The sequence below is a fragment of the Nerophis ophidion genome, linkage group LG03 (genome assembly GCF_033978795.1).
Source record: "Nerophis ophidion isolate RoL-2023_Sa linkage group LG03, RoL_Noph_v1.0, whole genome shotgun sequence".
Classification (NCBI taxonomy): domain Eukaryota; kingdom Metazoa; phylum Chordata; class Actinopteri; order Syngnathiformes; family Syngnathidae; genus Nerophis; species Nerophis ophidion.
Genome location: NC_084613.1, coordinates 7,811,004 through 7,833,686, shown reverse-complemented (window position 1 = coordinate 7,833,686; position 22,683 = coordinate 7,811,004). Strand labels below are relative to the sequence as shown.

Here is a 22,683-nt window from a genome sequence, read left to right as displayed (position 1 = left end):
AAAAAGAAAGCGTGAAGAGGTGGAACAAAAAGAAAGCGTGAAGAAGAGGTGGAACAAAAAGAAAGCATGAAGAAGAGGTGGAACAAAAAGAAAGCATGAAGAAGAGGTGGAACAAAAAGAAAGCATGAAGAAGAGGTGGAACAAAAATAAAGTGTGATGAAGAAGAGGTGGAACAAAAAGAAAGTGTGATAAAGAAGAGGTGGAACAAAAAGAAAGTGTGATGAAGAAGAGGTGGAACAAAAAGAAAGTGGGGTGAAGAAGAGGTGGAACAAAAAGAAAGTGGGGTGAAGAAGAAGTGTGAGAAAGAGAAAGTGTGAGATGACTGACCAGGTCGATGACCATGGTGTCTTCAAACTCCTCGTTCATGTCCTCCAGCTGGCCCCGCGATGACATCATGACGTCCTCAAAGATGGGCTCAGCATCATCCTCCATCAGACCGCGCCTGAACACACAATAAGTGGCTTAGTGCTGGAAGAGGAAGGCCAGAGAGTGTTTTCCAAAGTCCACTTACACGGTCTGCCGCACGCCCTGGTTGCTGCGAGACTTGATGTAGTTCATGGCCGTGCGGTCCTTCCTGCTCACGTCCTCCATCTTCTGCTGGCCCAGCCACGACATCTGCATCTGCGGGCTGCACGCAACACCACCTCCATGTGAGACCGACGCTTTTTTTTTGGAGCGCAACTCGCCACGTGGCACGTACTTGTGCACAAAGTCGTTTTCCGACCCGGGTTCCGAATCGGCTTCCGGCATGTGGTCCGCCGGCCGGTTCTCTCGCAGGACCGTGGAGGTGAGTTGAGGAGTTTGCAGCGCCCCCGGTGTTTGTAAGGTGTCATTGCGCATCAGCCAGGAGCCCTCCACACTGCTCTCCTCTGAGCAAACAGGAAGTTGTTACAGCACACACACAACACACAATTCTACATAACAACACAACATTATATAAAACAATATTCCATAAAACATTCTATGTAACTAATGACACAACATTCTATTCAACAATCTAAATAACTAATAAGACAACATTATATATAACTCATAACACATTCTATTCAACATTTTATAAAACATTCTATATAACTAAGACAACATTCTATACAACTAATAAAACAACAAATAATACAACTAATAACACTCTTTAAAACATTATAGATAACTAATAACACAGCATTCTATACAACATTATATATAACATTCTATAAAACATTATATATATACACATAACTAATAACACAACATTTATATGACATTGTATACAAAATGATGTAAGACTAAGATAAAACTAAGATTGTAAATCATTTTAAAATGTGTTGACTATATAACATTCTATCCAACTAATAACAATATTAGTAACAGTCTATATAAATAACATAATATTCAATATATATATATATAACATACAACAATATGTAACATCCACAATAATAGTTTATAAAACTAATACCATTACATTCTGTATTAATAACATAACATTATATGTAACTATACAACATACTTCCATATGCATAATTCTATCAAATCCATAACATAATTCCATATAAAGCGAAAACATAAGTCTATATAACTATACAACATGCTTACATTTAACAATATATAACAATTCTATTAATGAACTATATAACATTATTCTATATAACAATATAACATAATTCTATTGAGTTGTATAAAACTATATAACATAAATCTTTTTAACTATAAAGCATAATTACATTGAACTATAACATAATTATACATAACTATATCACATCATTCTATTAAACTACTTACCATAATTTTATTGAACTATATGACATAATTCTGTATGCCAATATTACAATTCTATTTAACTATATAACATAATTCTATTGAATAATGTAACATAAAATTCTATTGAACTATATGAAATAATTCTACATAAAAATATAACAATTATATTGAACTATACAACATAATTATAATGAATAATGTAACATAATTCTATTGAACTATGACATAATTATATATAAAAATATAACAATTCTATTGAACTATATACCATAATTCTATTGAATAATGTAACATAATTCTATTGAATAATGTAACATAATTCTATTGAACTATGACATAATTATATATAAAAATATAACAATTCTATTGAAATATATACCATAATTCTATTGAATGTATCATAATTCTATTGAACTATATAACATAATTCTATACAAAAATATAACAAAATTCTATTGAACTATGTAACATATTCATATTGAATAATGTAACACAATTCAATTGAACTATATACCATAATTCTATTGAGTAATGCAACATAATTCTATTGGACTATATACCATAATTATATTGAATAATGTAACATAATTATGTTAAACTATATAACGTAATTCTATTGAACTATACAACATAATTCTACATAAAAATATAACAATTATATTGAACTATATGACATAATTCTATTGAACCATACAACATAATTCTACATAAAAATATAACAATTATATTGAACTATATGACATAATTCTATTGAAGTATACAACATAATTCTATATAAAAATATAACAATTATATTGAACTATATAACATGATTCTATTGAATAATGTAACATAATTATATTGAACTATATAACATGATTCTATTGAATAATGTAACAATTATATTGAACTATTTACCATAATTATATTGAACTATATAACATAATTCTATTGAACAATGTAACATAATTTTATTGAACTGCATGACATAATTCTATTAAATCGTGTAACATAATTCTATTAAAAAATGTAAAATAATTCTATTGAACAATGTAACATAATTCTATTGAACTGCATGACATAATTATATTGAACCACGTAACATATTTCTATTAAACAATGTAATATAATTCTTTTGACCAATGTAACATAATTGTATTGAAGTATAGAACAGAAATAAAGTCTATATAAGATTGCTCACCCTCGATGCGTTTCTTGTGAAGCGGCGGGCGTCCCTTCTTGCTGCGCAGCGAGCCCGTCTTGCTGCTGGAGCCCGAGGTGACAGACATGTGGTCCTCGTCCCCGCCTGTCTGCAGGCTGTTCCTGTAGGAGATGAGCGGCAGCCACACGTCTTCCCGCCGCTCCGACATGGACTCCACCATGAACTTCTCCAAGTAGGAGTGCCTGGGGACAACATGCACCACTTTGCTAACATGCTAACATCTCTGCTCTGTTAGCTGCACAAACAAATCTCTTTGTCATGAGCAACTTCAACATTCTTGCTTAGCCTTCAGCGGCGTGAGTTACCTCTGTGTGCACCTTTAATGTGTTGTTGTCAAACTGTTCTAAACATACCACTCGGGGCCCTCAAACTCCCATTTATTGGGGGCCACATGGCAGTTATCAGAGGGCCGCTTGGAACAGCAACATTATATGAATTTGCTTATGCAAATCAATATTTTATGTGTGTATGTACATATATACAAATATGTACATATATACAAATATATACATATACGTACTGTATATGTATATATATACATATATATACACACTGTATATGTACATATATACATACATATACACATACTGTATATGTACACATATACATACATTTATACATACTGTATATGTACATACATATATATATATATATATATACATACATCCATATATATACATATATACATACATATATATATACATACATATACATATATATATATATACATATATAAATATACATACTTACATACATATACATATATATATATATATATACGTATATAAATATACATACTTACATACATATATAAATAGATGTATAGAAATATACATATACATACATATATACATACATACATATAAATACATATATAAATACATGTATAAATATATATGCATATACACATATATACACAATATACACACACACACACACACACACACACATGTTCATTTTGATTGTTTTTATTTATTTATTAGATGCCTTTTACTGAATATGCACAAGCCCTGTTTTAATATTATGTGATTATGCCTTTTATACTGTATTTTTGTTTTATGTACTGTAAGTGATTGTATGTCTACTTAGACGTTGGCTTCTGCAAAAAAGCTTCATTTTATATTTAGTATCTTTCTTTTAGTAATGTATGTATATATATATATATATATACATATATATATATATATATATATATATATATATATATATATATATACATATATATATATATATATATATATATATATATATATATATATACATATATATATATATATATATATACATACATATATATAAATAAATATATACATATACACACACATATATATATATATACATACTGTATATGTACATGTATATACATACATATATATAAATATATATATATACATACATATATAAATAGATATATAGACATATACATATATACATACATATAAATACATATATAAATACATGTATAAATATATATGCATATACACATATATACACAATATACACACACACACACACACACACAAAAAAACACACACACACACACACACATGTTCATTTTGATTGTTTTTATTTATTTATTAGATGCCTTTTACTGAATATGCACAAGCCCTGTTTTAATATTATGTGATTATGCCTTTTATACTGTATTTTTGTTTTATGTACTGTAAGTGATTGTATGTCTACTTAGACGTTGGCTTCTGCAAAAAAGCTTCATTTTATATTTAGTATCTTTCTTTTAGTAATGTATGTATATATATATATACATACATATATATCAATAAATATATATATATATATATATATATATACACACACACACATATATATATATATATACATACTGTATATGTACATATATATATACATATATACAAACATACATATATATAAATATAGATATATATATATATATACATACTTACATACATATATAAATAGATATATAGACATATACATAGATACATACATATAAATACATATATAAATACATGTATAAATATATATGCATATACATATATATATACACATTATACACACACACACACACAAACACACACGTTCATTTTGATTGTTTTTATTTATTTATTAGATGCCTTTTACTGAATATGCACAAGCCCTGTTTAAATATTATGTGATTGTGCCTTTTATACTGTATTTTTGTTTTATGTACTGTAAGTGATTGTATGTCTACTTAGACGTTGGCGTCTGCAAAAAAGCTTCATTTTATATTTAGTATCTTTCTTTTAGTAATGTATGTATATATATATATGTATATATATACATACATATATATAAATAAATATATATATACACACACACATATATATATACATACTGTATATGTACATATATATACATATATACATACATATAAACATACATATATATAAATATACATATATATATATGTACATACTTACATACATATATAAATAGATGTATAGACATATACATAGATACATACATATAAATACATATATAAATATATATGCATATACATATATATACACATTATACACACACACACACACACACACACACACACACACACACACACACACACACACACAGTTCATTTTGATTGTTTTTATTTATTTATTAGATGCATTTTACTGAATATGCACAAGCCCTGTTTTATTATTATGTGATTATGCCTTTTATACTGTATTTTTGTTTTGTATACTGTATGTGATTGTATGTCTACTTAGGCGTTGGCGTCTGCAATAAAGCTTCATTTTATATTTAGTATCTTTGTTTTAGTAATGTATGTATATATATATATATACATACATATATATAAATATATATATATATATATATATACACACACACATATATATATATATATATACATACTGTATATGTACATAAATATATATACATACATATAAACATACATATATATAAATATACATATATATATATACATACTTACATACATATATAAATAGATATATAGACATATACATATATACATACATATAAATACATATGCATATGCATATACACACACACACACACACACACACACATGTTCATTTTGATTGTTTTTATTTATTTATTAGATGCCTTATACTGAATATGCAAAAGCCCTGTTTTAATAATATGTGATTATGCCTTTTATACTGTATTTTTGTTTTATATACTGCATGTGATTGTATGTCTACTTAGACGTTGGCGTCTGCAATAAAGCTTCATTTTATATTTAGTATCTTTCTTTTAGCGCACACTGCAAAAACATTTTTGGGGAGAATTTACACAAAAAAACGTGCAACGTAGCCACCATACTTTGTACTGTAAAATATACAAGGGGTGTTTTTTCACAACCGATTTTACGGTTAAAAAACTGGCAGCTCAGTTGTCAGAATTTTACTGTAAAAACCATCGTAAATTTTACCAGAAAATCTATTGTCATTTTTACTGTGTTGGATAACTTGCTTTGAAATTGTAAGTCAAACAGATATTGAATAATTTATTTTTACAAAAAAATTGTTTGGAAAGTATGATAATATAAAATTTGTTGTAATTTGCGGTTTAAACACAAACTAATAGTGTGAGCGCCTCTTTGGAGATGAATAATGTATGTAATGGATGTTAATATGAAGAGTAGGAGCAGGAGGCACTTACACTGTCTTCTTGTCTTGGCGGATCAGTTTGGAGGAGAACTCGCTCAGCACCTCCAGGAAGGCCAAGTTAAGGGGAGGAAACTCTGGTCCTCGAGGATTCTGGTACTTAAAGGCAAACTCGATGCCATCTCTGCCAGGAGGGGGGAGGAAGACAGAATGGTCCCAAAGTCACTTTGATGCTACTTTTTCCACAGAGACTTGTCAACGTACTTGTGCAGCGTGGCCACCGCCTCTCTGGTCTTGATCTGATCCAGGCCAAAGGTGAGGGCGAAGCGGCGTGCCAGCTCCTTGATGCCGCTGACGTGCGACGAGGTGCGGTCCAGGTTGGGGCCCTGATCCTGCAGCAGCTCGTTGAAGAGCTGCAAGGCGTGAAGAAGCGGGGGAGCTAAGTGCTGCTTACAGTTATGTGCGGGATGAGATGCAGAGGACTCTCAGACCTGTTGCAGACTCAGGATGAGAGTCTTGGCGCAGAGGATCTTGTCCGTCTGTCGGGTCTTACTCAGAGTCTCTTTGATGATGTCGCCGTAGTCGTTATAATACTAGAGAATGGAGATGTGTATGTTAGAAGGTAAAGCACACACACGTTCTTCTATTTGTGACCTTCTTGAGACTTGAGTATTAAGTATTAATAATAGATCCATAATATGCATATATAAGAAAAAATGTTGGAATTTCATGAGAAAAACTTAGAATGTTGGCAATAATATAATAAAAGTGGTCATTTTACTCAACGCAAGTCAAAATTTTACAAGAAAAACTGAACATTTGTGCAATTTTATGATAAAACGATGAATTTGACTCAATAACAGTCACAATTTCACAAGAAAAGTTGAACATTTTGGAGATTTTATGAAAAGAGTCGTCATTTTACTCAACAAAAGTCGGAATTTTATGAGAAAACTAACATTTTGGCGATATCATAATAATAATCGGAATTTTACTTGGCAAATTTAATATTACTCAATGTCACTGTTTCACCAGAACAACAAAATTGGCAATATTGTGATAAGTCAGAATTTTATAAGACAAATGTCACCATTTTGCATCAAAAAGTAATACTTTTACATAAAAAAGTCATAATTTTACAAGAAAATATTGCAATATTACAAAAACTGAAATAATATGACAAATTATTCCCCATTTTATAACAAAAAAGTCGACACATTGTGAGAAAAGGGCTGCTTTTAGTTAACTATTTTTGTTTTAATTGGTTTTTAATCTTCATTATTAACTTCAAGTTATTACAGTTTGTCTCTATATACATATTTATTTTAGGTATTCATTTTGGCCAAAAGGGGCACATTTCAATTTCTTACACACTTGTTATTTCATATGTTAAGCAGAGGTGGAGCGCTTATAAAAGCGACACACGGTCCATTTGGAAAATCCCTCCTTTTTTGGGACCACCCTCATTTTGATAGATGTCACCAGCAGGGGTGCAACTGAGACATTTCCAAATTGGGACCATGATTTCGATCTTAACTTGTTCACCGGTCCTCATATGGAAGATACTTTTCCTTCTTCATGTCTCAAGAAGGGTAGAAATACACACACACACGCACACACACACATACACACACACGTATTTGTAACCTTCTTGAAACCGGCAAAAAAAAAATGCCTACCTCTTTAGGACCACCATTGTTAGATATACTGTATAAAGAAGTGTATTTACAACAGTAATAATACATACATACTATGCAAATATAAAAAAAAACTTGTTGGAATGTTGACAGTATTACAATAAAGTGGTCATTTTACTCAACGCAAGTCAAAATTTTACAAAAAAACTGAACATTTGTGCAATATTATGATAAAACTTCGAATTTGACTCAATAACAAGCAGAATTTCACAATAAAAGCTTAACATTTTAGCGATTTTATGAAAAGAGTCGTCATTTTACTCGACAAAAGTCGGAATTTTATGAGAAAACTAACATTTTGGGAATATCATAATAATAATCGGAATTTTACTTGGCAAATTTAATATTACTCAAAGTCACTGTTTCACCAAAACGACAACAAAATTGGCAATATTGTGATAAGTCAGAATTGTATATGACAAATGTCACCATTTTGCATCAAAAAGTAATAATTTTACATAAAAAAGTCATCGTTTCACGAGAAAATATTGCAATATTACAAAAACTGAAATAATATGAGAAATTGTACCTAATTTTATAACAAAAAAAGTCAACACATTGTGAGAAAAGGACTGCTTTTAGTTAACTATTTTTGTTTTAATTGGTTTTTAATCTTCATTATTAACTTCAAGTTATTACAGTTTGTCTCTATATACATATTTATTTTAGGTATTCATTTTGGCCAAAAGGGGCACATTTAAATTTTTTTTTTACACACTTGTTATTTCATATGTTGACCAGAAGGGGAGCGCTTATAAAAGCGACACACGGTCAATTTGAAAAATCCCTCCTTTTTTGGGACCACCCTCATTTTGATAGATGTCACCAGCAGGGGTGCAACTGAGACATTTCCAAATTGGGACCATGATTTCGATCTTAACTTGTTCACCGGTCCTCATATGGAAGATACTTTTCCTTTTTCATGTCCCAAGAAGGATAGAAACACACACACACACACACACACACACACACACACACACACACACACACACGCACACAAACACACACACACACACGTATTTGTAACCTTCTTGAGACCTGCAAAAAAATTGCCTACCTCTTTAGGACCACCATTGTTAGATATACTGTATAAAGAAGTGTATTTACAACAGTAATAATATATACATACTATGCAAATATTAAAAAAACTTGTTGGAATGTTGACAGTATTACAATAAAGTGGTCATTTTACTCAACGCAAGTAAAAATTTTACAAGAAAAACTGAACATTTGTGCAATATTATGATAAAAAACTTTGAATTTGACTCAATAACAGTCACAATTTCACAAGAAACGCTTAACATTTTAGCGATTTTATGAAAAGAGTCGTCATTGTACTCGACAAAAGTCGGAATTTTATGAGAAAACTAACATTTTGGGAATATCATAATAATAATCGGAATTTTACTTGGCAAATTTAATATTACTCAATGTCACTGTTTTACCAGAACAACAAAAAAATTGGCAATATTGTGATGAGTCAGAATTTTATATGACAAATGTCACCATTTTGCATCAAAAAGTAATACTTTTACATAAAAAAAGTCATAATTTTACGAGAAAATATTGCAATATTACAAAAACTGAAATAATATGAGAAATTGTACCTAATTTTATAACAAAAAAGTCAACACACTGTGAGAAAAGGACTGCTTTTAGTTAACTAGTTTTGGTTTCATTGGTTTTTAATCTTCATTATTAACTTCAAGTTATTACAGTTTGTCTCTATATACATATTTATTTTATTTTTTGTATTCATTTTGGCCAAAAGGGGCACATTTCAATTTCTTACACACTTGTTATTTCATATGTTAAGAAGAGGTGGAGCGCTTATAAAAGCGACACACGGTCAATTTGGAAAATCCCTCCTTTTTTGGGACCACCCTCATTTTGATAGACGTCACCAGCAGGGGTGCAACTGAGACATTTCCAAATTGGGACCATGATTTCGATCTTAACTTGTTCACCGGTCCTCATATGGAAGATGCTTTTCCTTTTTCATGTCCCAAGAAGGGTAGAAACACAAGAAAACACACACACACGCACACACATTTGTAACCTTCTTGAGACCTGCAAAAAAAATGCCTACCTCTTTAGGACCACCATTGTTAGATATACTGTATAAAGAAGTGTATTTACAACAGTAATAATATATACATACTATGCAAATAGAAAAAAACTTTTTGGAATGTTGACAGTATTATAATAAAGTGGTCATTTTATTCAACGCAAGTCAAAATTTTACAAGAAAAACTGAACATTTGTGCAATATTATGATAAAACTTTGAATTTGACTCAATAACAGTCACAATTTCACAATAAAAGCTTAACTTTTTAGGGATTTTATGAAAAGAGTCGTCATTTTACTCGACAAAAGTCAGAATTTTATGAGAAAACTAACATTTTGGCGATATCATAATAATAATCTGAATTATACTTGGCAAATTTAATATTACTCAATGTCACTGTTTCACCAGAACAACAACAAAATTGGCAATAATGTGATAAGTCAGAATTGTATATGACAAATGTCACCATTTTGCATCAAAAAGTAATAATTTTACATAAAAAAAGTCATAATTTTAAGAGAAAATATTGCAATATTACAAAAACTGAAATAATATGAGAAATTGTTCCTAATTTTATAACAAAAAAATCAACACACTGTGAGAAAAGGACTGCTTTTAGTTAACAATTTTTGGTTTAATTGGTTTTTAATCTTCATTATTAACTTCAAGTTATTACAGTTTGTCTCTATATACATATTTATTTTAGGTGTTCATTTTGGCCAAAAGGGGGACATTTCAATTTCTTACACACTTGTTATTTCATATGTTAAGAAGAGGTGGAGCGCTTATAAAAGCGACACACGGTCAATTTGGAAAATCCCTCCTTTTTTGGGACCACCCTCATTTTGATAGATGTCACCAGCAGGGGTGCAACTGAGACATTTCCAAATTGGGACCATGATTTCGATCTTAACTTGTTCACCGGTCCTCATATGGAAGATACTTTTCCTTCTTCATGTCCCAAGAAGGGTAGAAATACAAGAAAAAAAACACACACACACACGTATTTGTAACCTTCTTGAGACCTGCAAAAAAATGCCTACCTCTTTAGGACCACCATTGTTAGATATACTGTATAAAGAAGTGTATTCACAACAGTAATAATACATACATACTGTGCAAATATAAAAAAAACTTGTTGGAATGTTGACAGTATTACAATAAAGTGGTCATTTTACTCAACGCAAGTCAAAATTTTACAAGAAAAACTGAACATTTGTGCAATATTATGATAAAAGTTGGAATTTGACTCAATAACAGTCACAATTTCACAAGAAACGCTTAACATTTTAGCGATTTTATGAAAAGAGTCGTCATTGTACTCGACAAAAGTCGGAATTTTATGAGAAAACTAACATTTTGGGAATATCATAATAATAATCGGAATTTTACTTGGCAAATTTAATATTACTCAATGTCACTGTTTTACCAGAACAACAACAAAATTGGCAATATTGTGATAAGTCAGAATTTTGCATCAAAAAGTAATACTTTTACATAAAAAAGTCATAATTTCAAGAGAAAATATTGCAATATTACAAAAACTGAAATAATATGAGAAATTGTTCCCAATTTTATAACAAAAAAAGTCAACACATTGTGAGAAAAGGACTGCTTTTAGTTAACTATTTTTTGTTTAATTGGTTTTTAATCTTCATTATTAACTTCAAGTTATTACAGTTTGTCTCTATATACATATTTATTTTAGGTATTCATTTTGGCCAAAAGGGGCACATTTCAACTTCTTACACACTTGTTATTTCATATGTTGACCAGAGGGGGGAGCGCTTATAAAAGCGACACACGGTCAATTTGGAAAATCCCTCCTTTTTTGGGACCACCCTCATTTTGATAGATGTCACCAGCAGGGGTGCAACTGAGACATTTCCAAATTGGGACCATGATTTCGATCTTAACTGGTTCACCGGTCCTCATATGGAAGATACTTTTCCTTCTTCACACACAAACATACACAGATACACACACACACACACACACACACACACACACACACAGACACACAGGCAAGGCGTTAACGCTACCTTCATGTAGTGTTTGAAGATGTCGGCTGCAGCGGGCATGTCAACTATGTCGTAGATGATGAGTTTACAAAAGGCCGCCAGCAGGTTCCTCCTCTTGTGCAGGGCCTCGATCTTGTTGGCCTCGTCTTCCTCGTCCCCCTCTGAGAGACACCACACAATGTTTTTCATTGGACATTTTAGTGCCGAGTAGGCATGTATACCGAGTACCAATATTATTTGGTACCGATTACTAATTGGAAGATTCTGGACTCCTGGTACTACGGATGGGTAGCTTGGAATAGTCACAAATAAGGAAGCAACTCCAGACAAAGTTTGTAACAACTATATTTCCTCCTCATCCCCGAACTCAAGCACACTAACGAGATCCAAACAACAAAGAGCCAAATGCTGTAATAAATCAAGCATAGTTAGTTGAGCATATGTAAGCATGTGGCCCCATTTTTAACTCATTTTTTAAAAATGCTTATTGCAAACGCTTACTTACTGTAAGTCATTAATTTGACTTAAGTTCTTATTTTGGGCTTCACGGTGGAAGAGGGGTTAGTGCGTCTGCCTCACAATACGAAGGTCCAGCAGTCCTGGGTTCAATCCCAGGCTCGGGATCTTTCTGTGTGGAGTTTGCATGTTCTCCCCGCGACTGCGTGGGTTCCTTCCTCCCACTTCCAAAGACATGCACCTGGGGATAGGTTGATTGGCAACACTAAATTTGGCCCTAGTGTTTGAATGTTGTCTGTCTATCTGTGTTGGCCCTGCGATGAGGTGGCGACTTGTCCAGGGTGTACACCGCCTTCCGCCCAATTGTAGCTGAGATAGGCGCCAGCGCCCCCCGCCACCCCGAAAGGGAATAAGCGGTAGAAAATGGATGGAAGTTCTCATTTCGACTCATTAAGTCATTATCTTGCTGATTGTATTGTACCATATGTCCCGGCAAGAAATCTGCGTTCAAAAGACTCCGGTTTATTAGTGATTCCTAAAGCCCAAAAAAAGTCTGCGGGCTATAGAGCGTTTTCCGTTCGGGCTCCAGTACTCTGGAATGCCCTCCCGGTAACAGTTCGAGATGCTACCTCAGTAGAAGCATTTAAGTCTCACCTTAAAACTCATCTGTATACTCTAGCCTTTAAATAGACCTCCTTTTTAGACCAGTTGATCTGCCGCTTCTTTTCTTTCTCCTATGTCCCCCCCCCTCCCTTGCGGAGGGGGTCCGGTCCGATGACCATGGATGAAGTACTGGCTGTCCAAAGTCGAGACCCAGGATGGACCGCTCGTCGGGACCCAGGATGGACCGCTCGCCTGTATCGGTTGGGGACATCTCTACGCTGCTGATCCGCCTCCGCTTGAGATGGTTTCCTGTGGACGGGACTCTCGCTGCGGTCTTGGATCCGCTTGAACTGAACTCTCGCGGCTGTGTTGGAGCCACTATGGATTGAACTTTCACAGCATCATGTTAGACCCGCTCGACATCCATTGCTTTCGGTCCCCTAGAGGGGGGGGGTTGCCCACATCTGAGGTCCTCTCTAAGGTTTCTCATAGTCAGCATTGTCACTGGCGTCCCACTGGATGTGAATTCTCCCTGCCCACTGGGTGTGAGTTTTCCTTGCCCTTTTGTGGGTTCTTCCGAGGATGTTGTAGTCGTAATGATTTGTGCAGTCCTTTGAGACATTTGTGATTTGGGGCTATATAAATAAACATTGATTGATTGATTGATTGAAGAGTGGCTGTGCGCAACCCGAGGGTCCCGGGTTCAAATCCCACCTAGTACCAACCTCCTCACGTCCGTTGTGTCCTGAGCAAGACACTTCACCCTTGCTCCTGATGGGTGCTGGTTGGCGCCTTGCATGGCAGCTCCCTCCATCAGTGTGTGAATGTGTGTGTGAATGGGTAAATGTGGAAGTAGTGTCAAAGCGCTTTGAGTACCTTGAAGGTAGAAAAGCGCTATACAAGTACAACCCATTTATTATCATTTATTTACTTCACCACAGTCTGTAGTCTATTGCGCCCCCCCCCCTAGGCTGTAGTGGCACCGATGAGATGCCTCTTCCTCCTGGAGAGACACCACCTTAAAGGGGAACATTATCACCAGACCTATGTAAGCGTCAATATATACCTTGATGGTGCAGAAAAAATACCTTTTTTTTTTTTAACCGATTACCGAACTCTAAATGGGTGAATTTTGGCGAATTAAACGCCTTTCTGTTTATCGCTCTGGAGGGGATGACGTCAGAATGTGACGTCGCCGAGGTAATACAGCCGCCATTTTCATTTTCAACACATTGTAAACATTGGGTCTCAGCTCTGTTATTTTCCGTTTTTTCGACTATTTTTTGGAACCTTGGAGACATCATGCCTCGACGGTGTGTTGTCGGAGGGTGTAACAACACTAACAGGGAGGGATTCAAGTTGCACCACTGGCCCGAAGATGCGAAAGTGTCTGCCGCCAGACCCCCATTGAATGTACCAGAGTGTCTCCACATTTGACCGGCGGTGCTAAAGCAGACATGGCACAGAGATGTATGGATAACCTGCAGATGCATTTGCAACGATAAAGTCAACGAAATCACAAAGGTGAGTTTTGTTGATGTTGACTTATGTGCTAATCAGACATATTTGGTCGCGGCGTGACTGTCGGTTAATCGATGCTAACATGCTACGCTAATCGACGCTAACATGCTATTTACCGGCGGTGCTAAAGCAGACATGACACAGAGATGTATGGATAACCTGCAGATGAGTTTGTAACGATAAAGTCACAGAAATCACAAAGCTGAGTTTTGTTGATGTGGACTGCCAGCTAATCGATGCTAACATGCTACGCTAATCGATGCTAACATGCTATTTACCGGCGGCGCTAAAGCAGACATGGCACAGAGATGTATGGATAACCTGTAGATGAGTTTGTAACGATAAAGTCACAGAAATCACAAAGCTGAGTTTTGTTGATGTGGACTGCCAGCTAATCGATGCTAACATGCTACGCTAATCGATGCTAACATGCTATTTACCGGCGGCGCTAAAGCAGTCATGGCACAGAGATGTATGGATAACCTGCAGATGCATTTGTAACGATAAAGTCACAGAAATCACAAAGGTGAGTTTTGTTGATGTTGACTGCCAGCTAATCGTTGCTAACATGCTATTTACCGGCGGTGCTAAAGCAGACATGGCACAGAGATGTATGGATAACCTGCAGATGCAGTTGCAACGATAAAGTCACAGAAATCACAAAGGTGAGTTTTGTTGATGTTGACTGCCAGCTAATCGATGCTAACATGCTATTTACCGGCGGTGCTAAAGCAGACATGGCACAGAGATGTATGGATAACCTGCAGATGCATTTGCAACTATATTACGTTTCCTTCCACCCACATTTAATGCGAAACAAACACTTACCAATCGACGGATTTATGTTGGTCCAGTGTCACGAGATGCGAAAGTCCTGATCGTTTGCTCCGCACATTTTACCGGCAATGCTAACGCAGCTATTCGGCCATGCTATGGCTATGAATAGCGTCAATAGCTATTCGCTCAATAGCTTCAGTTTCTTCTTCAATACTTTCATACTCCAACCATCCGTTTCAATACATGCGTAATCTGTTGAATCGCTTAAGCCGCTGAAATCTGAGTCTGAATCTGAGCTAATGTCGCTATATCTTGCTGTGCTATTCGCCATTGTTTGTTTACATTGGCAGCACTGTGTGACGTCACAGGGAAATGGATAGTCGCATCACAAATAGCGAAAATCAAGCAATTTAAAGCATTTTTTAGGGATATTCGGAGACCGGTAAAATTTTTAAAAAATTTTCAAAAAATACAACATGCCACTGGGAACTGATTTTTATTGTTTTTAACACTTTTGAAATTGTGATAATGTTCCCCTTTAACTAACACATTTTCTTGGGGAAACACTACATATTTTATACTAGAACAGCCTTTACCGTTTATGACAACGTTTTCCCAAAACAATATAGAATCGAAGATATAACAGAATAATGCATACATTTATCATTTGTTTTCAAAACGGGTTTCAAAAAAGTAGGACCAGAAAAATGTACAATGATTTAATAATTATTTTGAAATTTTCTAGCGCCAACACTGGTATTCTTAGAAAATAGGCAGGCCGATAAAAAGAAAATTAGGGCCACAAATGGTGCTTGGGCCGCACTTTGGACATCCCAGGCATACAGTAAGTAGAAAAGTACGATAAATCCCCCCCACTCTCACCCATGCTCTGGTTTTCGTCGTCCTGGTCGATGAAGACGTGGTCCAGGACAAAGTTGAGCAGCTCGTTTTGCAGAGTGCCGTCCGGGTTGAAGACCAGCGGCTCCAGGCCCTCTCGGCCGCCGGAAATCAGCTGGTGACTGAAGATCATCAGCAGGTCGCAAAGAAGCATGAAGGCCTGAAGAAAAGGAGGTGGCATGAGAGACATGCGGGCGCCATGGCAACAACAAAACCTGTGGTTGGGTGCCGACCTGCTCTTTGACAGGCGTGTTGACGTTGGACAGGCACTGCTGGCACACGGCCAGGAAAGACTTCACCACTCTCCTGAGGGCCAACAGGTCGTCCTGCACGCACACATAAACACTTAGTGCTGTAAACACTAAGCACTTGATCAGAAAGTCAATCACCAGTGGCAATTATTGTCAGAGGGAAGTAATCACACTCATTATTGAGTGACGGCACTGAGGCTTAAATCAGCGAGTGTATGCCAAAGCTCTTGGAGACAAGTCAATTGTAGAAAGAGTCAATTTCCCCTGAGAGCAGAGAGCTTCAAAGTGTGGCCTATGGCACGTTGTAAAAATACTCCAAAACAAAGTAGAATAAAAGAGCAAACGGGTGAAATGTAATAAGAAAAAGTTGACTCTAGTAACACAAAGCTGCTTCTATAAAACTCACTGCTCAAAAAATCATAACGAAACAAAAACCAATACTTCATCCATCCAAATGCAGTCTTTTTCTCACAATTTGTCGACTTTTTTCTTAAAAAATTGGGAACAATTTCTGATATTCTTTCAGTTTCTGTGATGCAATATTTTCCTGTAAAATGATTACTTTTTAATGCAGAATGGTGACATTTGTCGTATAAAATTCTGACTATTATCACAATATTGGCAATTTATTTTGTTGTTCCTGTAAAACGGTGACATTTTTTGAGTAAAACGATGACTTTTGTCATACATTTGAAAAGTAAAATTCAGATTATTATAATAATATTGTCAAAATGTTAAGTTTATGACGACTTTTATTATAATACTGACAAAATTCTAAGTTTGTCTTGTGAAGCTGTGTTCCAACTCATTTTTCACAACAAGCTTTTTTATATTGGCATAGTATGTATATATTATTAAAGTTGTAAATACACTTTTAATATATATATCTAGAAAGGGTGGCCCTCAAGAGGGATTTTTCAAATTGACTGTGTGTCGCTTTTAAAAGTGCTCCCCCTCTGGTCAACATATGAAATAACAAGTGTGTGTAAGAAATTGAAATGAGCCTCCTATGCCAAAAAGTATTTAAAGATTAATAAAATAAATATGTAGATAAAGACATACTGTAATAACTTGAAGTAAATAATGAAGGTTAAAAAAACATTACAAACAAAATAAACAACAACAAAAAACAAAATGCAGTCTTTTTCTCACAATTTGTCGACTTTTTTCTTTAAAAAATGGGAACAATTTCTGATATTCTTTCAGTTTCGGTGATGCAATATTTTCTCGTAAAATTATTACTCTTTAATGCAAAATGGTGACATTTGTCATATAAAATTCTGACTTTTATCACAATATTGGCAATTTATTTTGTTGTTCCTGTAAAACAGTGACATTTTTTGAGTAAAACGAAGACTTTTGTCATAAATTTGCAAAGTAAAATTCCGATTATTATTATAATAGTGCCAAAATTTAAAGTTTTCTCATAAAATTGTGACTTTTGTCGAGTAAAATTACGACTCTTTTCATTAAATTGCCAAATTTTTAAACTTTTGTTGTAAAATTGGGACTGTTATTGAGTCAAATTCCAACTTTTATCATAATGTTGCACAAATGTTCAGTTTTTCTTGCAAAATTTTGACTTGCGTTGAGTAAAATGACGACTTTTATTATAATACTGAAAAAATTCTAAGTTTGTCTTGTGAAGCTGTGTTCCAACTCATTTTTCACAACAAACTTTTTTATATTGGCATAGTATGTATATATTATTAATGTTGTAAATACACTTCTAATATATATATCCAGAAAGCGTGGCCCTGAAGAGGGATTTTTCAAATTGACTGTGTGTCGCTTTTAAAAGTGCTCCCCCTCTGGTCAACATATGAAATAACAAGTGTGTGTAAGAAATTGAAATGAGCCTCCTTGGCCAAAAAGTATTTAAAGATTAATAAAATAAATATGTAGATAAAGACATGCTGTACTAACTTGAAGTAAATAATGAAGGTTAAAAAACCATTACAAACAAAATAAACAACAACAAAAAACTAAATGCAGTCAGTGCCACCCACACTGGTTTAAATGTAACTTAGGTATTGGGTTTCACTATGTAAAGCGCTTTGAGTCACTAGAGAAAAAGCGCTATATAAATATAATTCACTTCACTTTTTCTCACAATTTGTCGACTTTTTTCTTTAAAAATTGGGAACAATTTCTGATATTCTTTCAGTTTCTGTGATGCAATATTTTCTCGTAAAATTATTACTTTTTAATGCAAAATGGTGACATTTGTCATATAAAATTCTGACTTTTATCACAATATTGCCAATTTATTTTGTTGTTCCTGTAAAACAATGACATTTTTTGAGTAAAACGATGACTTTTGTCATAACTTTGAAAAGTAAAATTCCAATTATTATAATAATATTGTCAAAATTTTAAGTTTTCTCATAAAATTGTGACTTTTGTCAAGTAAAATTACGACTCTTTTCATTAAATTGTCTAAATTTTCAGCTTTTCTTGTAAAATTGCGACTGTTATTGAGTCCAATTCCAACTTTTATCATAATGTTGCACAAATGTTCAGTTTTTCTTGTAAACTTGACTTGCGTTGACTAAAATGACGACTTTTATTATAATACTGACAAAATTCTAAGTTTGTCTTGTGAAGCTGTGTTCCAACTCATTTTTTACAACAAGCTTTTTTATATTGGAATAGTATGTATATATTATTAATGTTGTAAATACACTTTTAATATATATATCTAGAAAAGGTGGCCCTCAAGAGGGATTTTTCAAATTTACTGTGTTGCTTTTAAAAGTGCTCCCCCTCTGGTCAACATATGAAATAACAAGTGTGTGTAAGAAATTGAAAGCCTCCTTGGCCAAAAAGTATTTAAAGATTAATAAAATAAATATGTAGATAAAGACATGCTGTAATAACTTGAAGTAAATAATGAAGGTTAAAAAACCATTACAAACAAAATAAACAACAACAACAACAACAAAAAACGAAATGCAGTCTTTTTCTCACAATTTGTCGACTTTTTTCTTAAAAAATTGGGAACAATTTCTGATGTTCTTTCAGTTTCTGTGATGCAATATTTTCTCGTGAAATTATTACATTTTAATGCAAAATGGTGACATTTGTTACATAAAATTCTGACTTTTATCACAATATTGCCAATTTATTTTGTGGTTCCTGTAAAACGGTGACATTTTTTGAGTAAAACGATGACTTTTGTCATAAATTTGCAAAGTAAAATTCCGATTATTATTATAATATTGCCAAAATTTTAAGTTTTCTCATAAAATTGTGACTTTTGTCGAGTAAAATTAAGACTCTTTTCATAAAATTGACAAAATGTTAAGCTTTTCTTGTAAAACTGCAACTGTTATTGAGTAAAATTCCAACTTTTATCATAATATTGCACAAATGTTCAGTTTTTCTTGTAAAATTTGGACTTTCGTTGAGTAAAATGACGACTTTTATTATAATACTGACAAAATTCTAAATTTGTCTTGTGAAGCTGTGTTCCAACTCATTTTTTACAACAAGCTTTTTTATATTGGAATAGTATGTATATATTATTAATGTTGTAAATACACTTTTAATATATATATATATCTAGAAAAGGTGGCCCTCAAGAGGGATTTTTCAAATTTACTGTGTTGCTTTTAAAAGTGCTCTCCCTCTGGTCAACATATGAAATAACAAGTGTGTGTAAGAAATTGAAAGCCTCCTTGGCCAAAAAGTATTTAAAGATTAATAAAATAAATATGTAGATAAAGACATGCTGTAATAACTTGAAGTAAATAATGAAGGTTAAAAAACCATTACAAACAAAATAAACAACAACAACAACAACAAAAAACGAAATGCAGTCTTTTTCTCACAATTTGTCGACTTTTTTCTTAAAAAATTGGCAACAATTTCTGATATTCTTTCAGTTTCTGTGATGCAATATTTTCTCGTAAAATTATCACTTTTCAATGCAAAATGGTGACATTTGTTATATAAAATTCTGACTTTTATCACAATATTGCCAATTTATTTTGTTGTTCCGGTAAAACAGTGACATTTTTTGAGTAAAACGATGACTTTTGACATAAATTTGAAAAGTAAAATTCCGATTATTATAATAATATTGCCAAAATTTTAAGTTTTCTCATAAAATTGTGACTTTTGTCGAGTAAAATTACGATTAATTTCATAAAATTGCCAAAATTTTAAAGTTTTGTTGTAAAAATGGGACTGTTATTTAGTAAAATTCCAACTTTTATCATAATATTGCACAAATATTTAGTTTTTCTTTTAAAATTTGACTTGCGTTGAGTAAAATGACCACTTTTATTATAATACTGCCAACATTGTGCGTATTTCTTGTGAAATTGTGACCTTTTTCTTGTGAAATTCCAACTATTTTTTCACAACAAGCTTTTTCATATGTGCACAGTATGTATATAGTATTAATGTTGTAAATACACTTCTTTATATATCTAGAAAGGCTGGACCTAAAAAGGTAGGCATTTTTCTCAGGTCTCAAGAAGGTAAGAAATACAATAACGTGTGTGTGTGTGTGTGTGTGTGTGTGTGTGTGTGTGTGTGTGTGTGTGTGTGTAAAGTACCTTGCTGGGAGCCCCCTCTGTGATCTTGACCAGCTGCCAGAGGATGGAGTAGTGGGAGCACTGCAGCGCCTGCACGGCGATCTGCTCGGGCATGGATCCCAGCTCGATGCCCGCCTTCAGCAGCCGGTAGCAGTTGCCGAACAGATCCCAGCGCGTCAAGTCGTGAGCGCTGGCACGGGAGGAGAGCACATGTTTACACGGACGGAGCGTGGAGCAGACGCTGGCCATGATCTCGGCGGAGGAGAGTGGTACTTGTGGAAGGCGGTAAGTCTCTTGAGGGTGGATAAGACGTTGTAGATATCGTCGTCGTCTGCCTCCTCAGCCTGCCAAACACACACACTCTAATTAGCTACACATCTACAACACTTCTCAATTTCAATAGCAATCTACTGTCATACATGCATAAATGCCTTTTTTTAATAGCTGGGAATATTATTCAGCAAGGAGTGAGGAGTGTTAATTGGAGAGTAGATGTTATTTTCACCATTATTTTTCAACCTGAATAATCATTTAGCTCTCTTTGACGTGGTCTTTGATGAATATCACAGCGGCCGGAAATACTTGTTGGATTTGGGCCAAGTTATTAGCATAAAATTGGCAATAAATGTTAAAAAGAGCGTCAGACTTTGTCCTCGTGTAGAGGCTACAGTACATTATATTACTTTATTTTGTTTTCATGTTGAAAAAAATAATACTTTTGAAGGTTTGGCGGCTTAAGTGTTGCCGTAGCATTAAGGGGAAACCCTGTACTTCACTAATTATTATTTTAAATATGAAATACTGGTATTGTATGTGTATACAATACAGTACATTGTATCTGCTGATGTAGTTATGTTGGAGTTGTTAAAAAATAGGGGACCATATATATATATATATATATATATATATATATATATACAGTAGAGGCCAAAAGTCTGGACACACCTCCTCAATCAATGTGTTTTCTTTATTTTCATGACTATTTACATTGTAGATTGTCACATCAAAACTATGAATGAGCACATGTGGAGTTATGTACTTAACAAAAAAAGGGGAAATGACTGAAAAATATGTTCTAGTTTCTTCAAAAAAGTCACCCTTTGCGCCGATTACTGCTTTGCACACTCTTGCCATTCTCTCCGTGAGCTTCAAGAGGTAGTCACCTGAAATGGTTTTCACTTCACAGGTGTGCTTGAAGATCATAAGGAATCAAAAACTAATGCTGTTATGAATTATTGATACATTCAAAAATCCAATTACTTCACTTCGAATATTCCACTTTGAAACACTTTTGAGAAAAATACAAAGGGCCAAGCTGTAGAAAAATGGATGGA

General features: G+C 33.7%; 1 protein-coding gene across 1 annotated transcript in view; it reads right to left on the bottom strand.

Annotated features, from left to right (window-relative positions):
• stag1a (STAG1 cohesin complex component a) overlaps window positions 1-22,683 on the bottom strand; it is a 150,641-nt gene that overhangs the window by 4,215 nt on the left and 123,743 nt on the right. Inside the window, exons 19-30 of the mRNA XM_061894147.1 lie at window positions 21,623-21,693; window positions 21,371-21,539; window positions 16,788-16,880; window positions 16,540-16,714; window positions 12,322-12,461; window positions 7,005-7,106; window positions 6,778-6,926; window positions 6,569-6,697; window positions 2,921-3,123; window positions 701-869; window positions 512-628; window positions 328-442 (exon numbers count right to left, since the gene is read on the bottom strand). Of these exons, the coding sequence (XP_061750131.1) occupies window positions 328-442; window positions 512-628; window positions 701-869; window positions 2,921-3,123; window positions 6,569-6,697; window positions 6,778-6,926; window positions 7,005-7,106; window positions 12,322-12,461; window positions 16,540-16,714; window positions 16,788-16,880; window positions 21,371-21,539; window positions 21,623-21,693 (1,632 nt within the window). The remainder of the gene's footprint in view (window positions 1-327; window positions 443-511; window positions 629-700; window positions 870-2,920; window positions 3,124-6,568; window positions 6,698-6,777; window positions 6,927-7,004; window positions 7,107-12,321; window positions 12,462-16,539; window positions 16,715-16,787; window positions 16,881-21,370; window positions 21,540-21,622; window positions 21,694-22,683) is intronic.